Source organism: Diadema antillarum, unplaced genomic scaffold, assembly GCF_040938485.1.
Source record: "Diadema antillarum isolate AM-2024a unplaced genomic scaffold, OU_Dant_1.0 seq00001591_RagTag, whole genome shotgun sequence".
Classification (NCBI taxonomy): Eukaryota; Metazoa; Echinodermata; class Echinoidea; order Diadematoida; family Diadematidae; genus Diadema; species Diadema antillarum.
The window spans coordinates 402,280-412,386 of record NW_027272308.1 but is presented as its reverse complement, the minus strand read 5'-3'; the positions used below and the strand labels follow the sequence as shown (position 1 = coordinate 412,386).

The window sequence follows — 10,107 nt, the reverse complement described above, 5'->3', positions numbered from 1 at the left end:
CTAATCAGTGATACAGGTGACTTTACTTTGAATAAACCTTTAGTGAAAGCAGACAAACCTCTCCTTTCCCTTTATCCTTTCAACTATCCTATCTCTATGCAAGTCATCCCTCCCTCCTATTCCCCTTCCGACGTATATTATAATATTATGTTATGCTACGGGGGCTGCACGCAAATCAAGCTACGCTTATGCTGTAGCCCCTCTGTATTATTCATTGTTGTATGTTTTGTTGTACTTTTGCTGTACATTGTACACAGGCAATGAACAAGAAAATACTTATATATATTATTACACTTATGTTTGTACATGAATGTGTATATGTACAATGATGATACAGAAACCAATAAATCAAATCAAATCAAATCAAATCAAATCAAATCAAATCAAAATAACAACAACAAAAGGCACATTTCTATGATTACATATGCCGATTCAGGAAAACGCAAGTTTTTGAGGAAAACTGCATATTGGTGCAGAAAATATATACTAAGTAATCTATGTACAGTGCTCACGGTGGTTTATGTGTCACATGCCCTCTGTTATAGCATCTTGGAATTATATACTAAAGTAGGCATATATAGTACGGGATATAACCACCAAAAACCCCCCACACATATTCTATAATTAAATTGCTGCAAAGATAAAATTCTGGGTATATTGCATAAAAATAACTAGCACACTACAGGATGCATTTTAGGTCACCAATGGAGCACTTTTAGTTCCTCCAGAAGGCATGGAAAACAATTTGCCATATTGTTTTATCAGTAAACACTGAATATGTGCCTTTCTTGAAAATGTAGATTTATCCGATTTTTCTCCTAACATTCTAAATCTTTCTGCATTTGACGAATGCATGATGATGTATAATGTTTTGGTAGTTTTTCCAGGACCACGAGGCCTACATCGGCTTACGCGCGCTTGTCAGTGCAAACACGCCAATGGTCACTGATCTCTCCGTAAGTGCCATAGGATTATTTGGTTGGATGTTGGATTTTTAACAATTATGTTGTATACATTATATGTCTAATTGTAGTTTATAATTCATGTCCTGTGATTAATTTTGTGATTACATTTCTGAATAATGTTTATATAGTGTTTATGTATAGACTTCAAACAAAATTAATTTCCAAATGGTCAATAAAGATTGAAAATGAAGTAGAAAGAGAACATAAAATGTAAGTATACACAACCCTGCCGCTGTCGTGCTTAGCACGGCCTCTGCATGGTCGGGCTAATAAAAATGGTGCGTAGGCCTATGTCGTCTTGGAAACTGGTATCCTCATCTTCTTTATAAAGGGTAAAATGAAAAAAAAAACAACAACAATACTCTAACGGCGGGACAAACAAATATAAAAAGGATAGGCCTACAAGAAAGAAGAAGAAGAAGAAAAAAGAAGAATGAACATTTTGCGAGAAGTTCTCCATAACAACATCCCCTGTGTTGCCTTATCCGTGCTTGCGGTTTGCCATATGGGGACCATTATATCAAAGATCGTACGATCTTTGATTATATTAGCAAAGATTAGAGAAAAGCATGCAGTGCGCTATTACGTCGAACCTGTCTACAGCGGCCACTCAACTTCCTAAAGGGAGACAAAAAAGGTGACCTTTTTAGTCAGGTGACCCCTGTAGACAGGGTATTTCGTATTACATGGTTTTTCTCTCTGCGATTTTTATTATTATTATTATTTTTTTTTGTGGCCGTATATGACAGGTGGCCGCAAAGGAAGGTTTGACTGTACCAATTCAAATGCGTTACATCTAGGCGAAGAGGTGTCATACGTGTACACACCACCGAACTACTAATAGTTCGGTGGTACACACACTGGATCCCAGATGATCCACGTCCCCAACGCCACGTGCGTTTGGGTGATTTATTTACACACACTCAGCTCAGTCGGCCGTCGGTCAGCATCTGTGCTGTGTTTTTGTGACGAAGAATCAATCAATGGCTTGGCTTTGGCTGTTGAGGCAATCTTAGTAGCTTTGTTTGGCATGTCCAGCGACATAGCTTGTCGCAGTAAGCTTTTTGCCTCACAAACATGCTCCTTTTCTGTGAGTATATTTGTGAAAAGTATCATTTTTTGAACTGCAAAATTGCTTGACCAAAATTAAAGTTCGTTTTGTACAGTCCCATGTATGCTTATCTGTGTTAGTGCATATAAATTTTACGATGTATTCACTTGTGTGCAAACCGATCACTTTCACAGTAAATTTAAATTAATTTTACTAGACTTCTAGATCTAATTATAGTAGAGGGTGTTAGACACATAACAGTTGATTACCAATGTTTTGTTATACTTGCATGGCTTGGGTTGGAATCAGGTGGCCGAGGTGCACGCATAAATACTATACTCGGGGCGGGGCCAGGTGCGGTGAGCTGAGCTCTGAGTCTGACTGAGGTTGTTTGCTGCTGATCTACAGTAACCCCAGGGCGCCCCTTCACACAGTACTGATAGTAAACAAGATACACGATAGCTGTGGGAGTGCCCTGAGTCAACACTAACAGAGTGGTGTCTCTGAGCTCTGTAGTATACAGTGTATGATGAAGTGTAACTTTGAATCTAGTTTGTAAAACTTGGTGCATTCTTGAATTGAAATGGTTTCATGACTGTTTTTATGACTGAAAACTAGAATTAAGCACATCTGCTGACTTCGTTGTTGATCATCTTTCCAGGACCAGCCAGTGACCACACCCTGAAACAACATGACATTTGCTGGGAATTGTGAAAGACTTTACCTGGCACTGCGCCAGGTCATTCTCAACGATTCAAGACGGCACATATGCGGACGTCTGTTGTCGACAACCCCGCGAGCGGTTCTCCCGCGAGGCGCTAGTTCTGCCACTCAAAAGAAGCCTTCGACCAAATCGCAACCAGAGAAAGAGACAGCTACTGATGCAGGGTTTGCTTCCAGAGACATTTTCGTCGATGGCGAGGTCACTCACAAAAAGACTCTGAGGATGACGCTGGAGAGAATGGGGCTTTCCAAGGATGCAGACCCCAATCAGGCCTTCACCTTGTCTGCCAGGATCCGCAAGCAGCTCCAGGAGAAGATGGGAAAGGGCAAGGCCCCTGGACAGCAGGGGGAGGGGCAGGAGGAGGAGGAGGAAAGCCCAAGCAAAAGTGAGACTCCAGTATTCGTTAGATAAGGGATTCATTTTCAAAGCTTAATTTGTGTATTGTTGCTCATAATTTGTACATTGTCAGCTTCAGTTATGTTGTTGTTTATTCTAATGTTTGATAAATAATATTCAAGCTAGTTTATTTGAAACAGCCTTTGAAGGTTACCATGGTATTGATGAGAGGTTCATTGCTTTATCAATCTTCTTTTGAGCTTTACCAACAGTCAGTTTTTATATAAATGTTAAACTTTCCACTGCATGATCAAAGAGACTCAATGACTTAGCCCTCTTGTAGGTTTATGTTTTGATCTAACGTCATGCAACATCATGCAAGCAAACATCCCCTCACAGTGATGTCAAACAATTCCACTTGTGGAGGGTGGCAAACATTTGTACATGCAGTAGTAGATATTAGTACATTCATAGCTGTACTTGCAACATATACCATGTTAAAGATGAAGAACAAACAGAACATAAACAAAAATCTTATTATCCAAAGAATAAAGAAATACTCTATTTGACATTTTAAAAATCTGTACCGAAAACAATAACAGCAATCTAACCCTCCAGAGATTACAGAAAGAATGTGGAAGGATTTTTTTCCATCATTTGTGAATAGAAATTCAATGTGTTTTCTACTTGTATAGTCACTTGCCTAGTGGCGGATCCAGGGCGGACCTCACCCACCGAGCGCACGCCCCCCTTTATTTTTTGTTGAAACAAAAGAAATAAAAAGGAAAAAATGGGGGGAGGGGAGCATGCGCCCCCTCTAATTTTGTAAACGTGCCCCCTCTTTATGGAATTCCTGGATCCGCCCCTGCTTGCCTATATACATGTATCTTCTGTGATTGAGTACACTGTTGTACATAAGGAAGCAGTCAGCTTACCAGAGAGATGTCTTAACCTTATTCAAAAGGATAAATCTTCTCGTGCTGATTGTGTGAAAGCTTGTCCTATTCACTGCTTACCAGTTGATACTGTAGCATATTTTACTTTCCGTTTTTATTCTTTGATTTGAACAACACAGGAAAAGCCAGAAACCTCAGACACCAGACAAGAGATCTCAGCAGACTGACTGGAGGTGTAGTCGCCAGCATACTGAGAGAGAGAGTCATCTATGATGATGGTAAATCAAATCAAATCAAATCAAGAAGTTTTCTTTCACTTACCTTAGAAACCTTGGATTGAGTGAATACAGCAACATTAGTAGAACACATCAGTGAAAGTTTCAGGAAAATCAAATGATTTGTTTAAAAGTTATGAATATTTGAAGTTTTTATGCAGCCATGGCTGGATGAGAAGACTATTGGTACTGCTGTTGTGATGTCATGTATATGTACAAAGATACAAAGATGTTGTCATTATCATCATCGCTGCTATCACTCTTCTTCTTTTCTTTTCGTCTTTCTTCCCTTTTCCTTCTCCTCCTTTGTCTTCTTTCCTTTTGTTCTTCATAACACTATTTCCGGTAATATTTTCAGTGCTACAGCTGTATGATACTGTCATATGAAATGGCGAGTGTAAACTATCAAGAATCTGGACTTCCTGACGATTTTTCAAGTGGTTAAATGCACGCTCGTGGAGAACAGTACTGAGCGGCACATCACATTCATATCGGGTGTGATGTGCACGTCACATTCGTATCGGGGACGGAGTCCATATTTTTGTGTGTCTTTAGATTCGCAAATGGCGCCTGATGCGCGGAATTCCCCAAAATAAAAACCTCACAAATTATTTGGCATATATATTTGTCAAGATAACTGAGTACTCTCTTTATCATCATCATCACTGCTCTTGGTGCTCTCGCTGTGATTTAAACCTTTCTTGTCACACTCAACAGGTGACATCATTGCTCTGGACAAACCATATGGACTACCGGTACATGGTATGTTGTGTGTAATGATATTGGCTTGATTGGTAGTGTGTCTGCCTCCCAATCGAAATGACTCGGGGACGATTTTCTAGTCTAACTGAGCAGTGTTGTGTATAATCATATCTTCCCCTTCTAGTAAGGGGCAAAACGCTGTGTCTCTCAGATAAAACATTACATGGAGGTCCCATGTGTGAGTTGGTCACAACTCATGCACGGAGAAGATCCTGCTTCATTCATTCATTCATCGTAAAGAGCAGGGTGCTTACCCATTGAAGTGATCCACCTAAATACCTGCTCCAGAAAAATTGGTAAATAATGCTAACCCCTAGCAATAGTCAGTAAATGGTATCAACCAGGCACATTATGCCATGTGAAGGATGAATGAATAAGATGTAGCAGAAAGGAATACTCCACTGGAGGAGGGACCATACTTGCCTACCCTGGCTTTCAAGATTAACACTGCAAATTTGACAATTTAGAGGTTTGTTTGCCTTTTTTACATTCCAAACTGCAGGGTACATATTTGAATCACTTTAATCCAAAGAGACCATTATCTATTAAAGTAAACCTTTCGTCAAAAGAGTATTGACCCTTGATATTCATGGTCAATGTGACTTAATGTATGGTGAGAGATATGTGAATTTTGTACCTCTATTTTCTTAGTGAAGAGTGCCAGATGCATTACATTTAATTCTGATCTCTTTTATCTTATGTGATTTTTGGAGGAAAGTATATCTTTACAAATTAGTTTCTGTGTATTTCAGAAACCATTGGCATTTATATGATGATTTTTGTGTGTGTGTGTGTGCTGGAGGCTCAAAATATTACCTCACAAGTTGGAGTTCAGGACACTTTATCCCTTTGACCAACTCCTGACTGATAATGGTAATTTTCCTATTTTCTTTTCATGCTTATAATTTGTTTTGTTTTGTTTTGTTTTGTTTGGGCAGGTGGACCTGGCGTCAGGCACAGTGTAGATAGTCTCCTTCCCTGGCTGGCCCACAAATTGGACAGGGCCAAAAGCCAGCCTGAGCTTCACCTGATCCACAGGCTGGACAAGGAGACTACAGGGGTCATTCTGTTGGCCAGGTCAGAGATGACCGCCAGGGCCCTCCATGAACTCTTCCGGAAGAGAGAGATCATCAAGAGATATTGGGTATTTGGTCTTTCCTTTTTCAGAGCAGAGATGCTTTATTTTGAACCTTTTTTTTTTTTTTTTGAGTTGTTTTTTTTTTTAAGTTTTGTGCAGTCAAGGAATGTTTAATTGTTTTATACATGAGGAGTTTAATTACAAAATAAGATAACTCCTTATGCCCTGTTTGTGTTTTAGTTTGGTTGTCATCACTGTGCACAAAGAATACTTCCAGTTTAAACACTATGAAGATATTTGCATATTGTTTACTGGGAAGAACTGCAATGTGAATAAAATGATGAAAAATAAAGACATGTATAAACCAGCACTACCTGATATAGAGAAAAAAAATGTCACTAGCATGTTCCTAAAAAGAAAATGGTTGCCATTGTACAAACTACAATGCAAATGAAAGGGCTTATCAAAGTCTATTTGAACGTCTAATTTTGAGTAGAGTAAATTAAAGTGAAATATAGGGGAAGAAAGCACTAGTATTTGCTCAGTCTTTTTTAGTAGCTTGATTTTATTTAGTTGTGTTAAAAGTTTGTTTGAAAAGAAATACAAGAAATGGGTAGTGAAAGTTTGACCAAATTTTGATTTAAAATAAGAAAGTTATGAAATTTTGAAGATGTGAACAATCGAACAGAAATTGATGACTGTGTTATGTAGCATGTGCGCTTCCCTTCCATTTGGCCAGTGCATTAAATTATACAGAGCAAACTAATGCAACCAAAGAAACACTCTCGTCTCTCTCACTCTCATCTGGGCAGGTCATCACTGTGGGTGTGCCCAGCCCCCGGGAAGGCATCCTGGACATACCGATGAAGGAGCAGGAGGTCGCCGGCAAGCACCGGATGGTGGTCAAGCCGGACCTTGGCGACGTCTACCCCGAGAGCTGGGGTGTGCGCTCGGGGCGTGACAGGGATGCGCACACGGCCATCACGAAGTACAAGGTTCTCCACTACCATCACAACTGCGCCCTGGTGCAACTTGAACCCAGCACAGGTAGTGATAAAATTCAACACAAAGATACTGAAGTACAGTCTTGATTTTCTTTTTAAAATGTTTGTGTGCCATGTTTGCATGCCCAACTCATGCCAGTGCCAACTTTGCCTATTTTGCTGAAACTCCCAACACTCAAACAAATTGGTGTTTTGAACATTGGCGATTTGTAAGAAGAGTAGTCGTAGCTGTGTCGTAGTGTTTACATCACTGCAAAGCTTGCAATATTATCTGCAACATTCCTCACAGAAAGGTTTCCATAAAAAGTTATGTGTTTTCCAAAATCTGTCATGCATTGTGATCTTAGAATAATGCGGTATACTGCGGGATTGCACCGTGGCACACGAAGAGTTAACTGTCTTTTCTGTACGTTTTAATCCTGGTAAATTTATTTGCTCAATTCAATGTGGCATGCTGTTGTGATTTTTGAAGAGCAGCAACTGCAGTTTTTCTCATACAGTGTATGATGACAAAATGGCAGAAACCAGCCAATAAATGGACTGAAATGAAGTGAGATCTCCAAGAGGAATGAACTTAGACTTAACAAATACTCATATCCATGCAGGGTAGAATTTTTCTACATTTTTTTTCCAACTTACTAGAGATCAACTGTAATAACTTTATCAGGGGCCGGGAGAAAAATTGGCTTGGAGTATTGATGCTGTTCCCTTAATACATACTAATGTTTGTTGCTACTTGCTAATGCAAATAGTTGTGTCTGACATTCATGGGCTGATGGGATGTTGTAATGATGTATGAATGTAGAGAATTCCAATAATAATGATAGATATGCATTTGTCATCAAGCAAGATATTATTGCATGTGTTCTCTATCTTTTGTGGCAGGGGTCAAGCATCAGATCCGGGTCCACCTCGCGCAAGGCCTGGGCTGCCCTATCCTGGGTGACTACAAATACTCTCACCAGAATAAGCTGGCTCCACAGGTATGGTGACACACATTCTGCTAGGTGGGACTACACTCCCATAAAACTCCAATGGTTACATTGTGTTCCTACATGGAGATCTCAGAACTGCATTGTAACACTAGAACTAAACCAGAAGATCAAAAGTACTGTAACTATTTTTGTGTTTATGAGTACTGCAGTCAGCCTACAATATTTGATTTCCAGGTCGGAGTGTAGGCCTACACAAACAATTGTATATAGTTTTTGTATTGTTTTTAATTAGAGCTTTTGTAGGAGCAAATTGTACAGAATACATGTCATGAACATGTGTTCTGGAATCAGAGCAAATTATATAATGCTGCGCTTGCATTGGTATTGATAAATGTCTCCCATTATGCTTCATTCCTGGAAAAAAAAGTATAATATCTAACGACATATTGTTCCTCTATTGTTATACTCCATGTTTCTGTAAAGTAAATATTACAGAATGTACAGTATGCATGTGTTCTGGAGTCAAAGCAAATTATGTAATAATGTGCTTGAATTGGATTGATGAATGCTCTTATTATGCTTCATTTCTGAAAAAAAAAACACTCCTGAAAATACACAGAGACTTACGGACAGCATCCTTCGCTCCCTGGGCATCACGCAGCCCAAGGCCCGGACGGTACCGATGCACCTCCATGCCCGGCAAGTCATCATCCCGCACACGTTCAACGGGAGGAACATCTCCATCTCGACCAAGGTGCCGTGGCACTTCAGCCACAACATGAAGAGACTCAAACTGAAGTTTGATCCTTGATGAAGAGAGGAGTGCTGATTGGAGATGATCTTGTGTGACTCTCTCTGATGTTATGTAATCTTTTACAATTTGAATTACATTATGAAGGTATAGTGCTTAAAAAGTGCAATTATTCCATACCATGTACAGGCTACAACTGTACTGTAGCTTAAAGGACAAGTTCACCTTCCTAAACATAAGGATTGAGAGAATGTAGCAATATTAGTAGAACACATCATGGAAAGTTTGAGGAAAATCAGACAATCCGTTCAAAAGTTATGAATTTTTGAAGTTTTTGTGCAGTAACCTCTGGATGAGAAGACTACTGCAGTGTATGAATAACTTAGATGTAACATGCATACAACAATATAAGGAAAATTTAAAGAGAATTTCAAAAAAATTCCATCTTTTGAAAAAAGTACACATTCCCCTGACTCGTTACCGACAAATGTTATGGGTAATATTATTCCCCTTGCCTTTAAAAAGAGGCAAGTCAAGAGCTCTTTTATTATGCGAAAAAAGTGAAAATATGTTGAATTTTCTTTTACATTTTCTTTATACTGTTGTACGCATATGACTCACAAACTGTAGTAGTCTCCTCATCCAGCGGTTCCAACACAAAAATTTTAAAAATTCATAACTTTTGCATCGATTGTCCAATTTTCCTCAAACTTTCACTGATGTGTTCTACTGATATTGTTGCATTCTCTCAATCCTTATGTTTATGAAGGTGAACTTGTCCTTTGAATAAATCAGTCAAGACAGATGAACTTATTACATGGAGTAGAAGTTTTGCCAAAGTTGGGCCCAACGTCAGGAAGTTATTGAAGTTTAATGTTGCACATTTTTTTCACGCAAGCATTGGTATTCATCGCAACATCTACAAAGTGGAAGAGGTGATGTCATTATCTCACAAGTCTACTATAACATGTGATGGGTTCATGGTGGCCCAATCGCTGCATACGTTCTGCTGCAAGGATCAGTAGACCTCTATGCAGTCCAAGCAATGCTGCTAGCAGCTTGTTGTCTGTGAATAACATGAACTTGCGACCATACAAGAACATGTAGAATTTCTTTAGAGCAAAAACAATTGCCAGTGCCTCGCGCTCTTTTTGCGGATATTTCTGTTCTGTCTTTGACAGCGTTCGTGATGCAAATTGGGTGGGCTTTTCCTCTCCATTCGGAAGGATATGTGAAAGCACTGCACCCACTCCAATTGGACTTGCATCGGTGGCAACTGACACTGGAAGTTTCGGATTATAATAAATCAAACATCCTGATTCCCTATAAA

The 10,107-nt window shown here is 39.3% G+C and overlaps 1 protein-coding gene across 1 annotated transcript; it reads left to right on the top strand.

The window, feature by feature from the left end:
• The first annotated feature begins 1,921 nt into the window (after nt 1-1,921).
• LOC139710949 (pseudouridylate synthase RPUSD4, mitochondrial-like) lies at nt 1,922-8,853 on the top strand. Its single transcript, XM_071622870.1, has 8 exons — nt 1,922-2,055; nt 2,678-3,125; nt 4,152-4,250; nt 4,965-5,009; nt 5,948-6,153; nt 6,900-7,134; nt 7,977-8,074; nt 8,646-8,853. Exons 2-8 carry the CDS (start codon nt 2,708-2,710, stop codon nt 8,835-8,837), a joined length of 1,293 nt encoding a protein of 430 aa, XP_071478971.1. The 5' UTR covers nt 1,922-2,055; nt 2,678-2,707; the 3' UTR covers nt 8,838-8,853.
• The last annotated feature ends 1,254 nt before the right edge of the window (nt 8,854-10,107 follow it).

Bases quoted from the DNA above. Each gene is read 5' to 3' on its own strand.
- LOC139710949 (XM_071622870.1), top strand. From the start codon at position 2,708: ATGACATTTGCTGGGAATTGTGAAAGACTTTACCTGGCACTGCGCCAG. The intron at 5,010-5,947 runs GTATGTTGTGTG...TTGTTTGGGCAG, and splicing joins ATATGGACTACCGGTACATG to GTGGACCTGGCGTCAGGCAC. The intron at 7,135-7,976 runs GTAGTGATAAAA...CTTTTGTGGCAG, and splicing joins GCAACTTGAACCCAGCACAG to GGGTCAAGCATCAGATCCGG.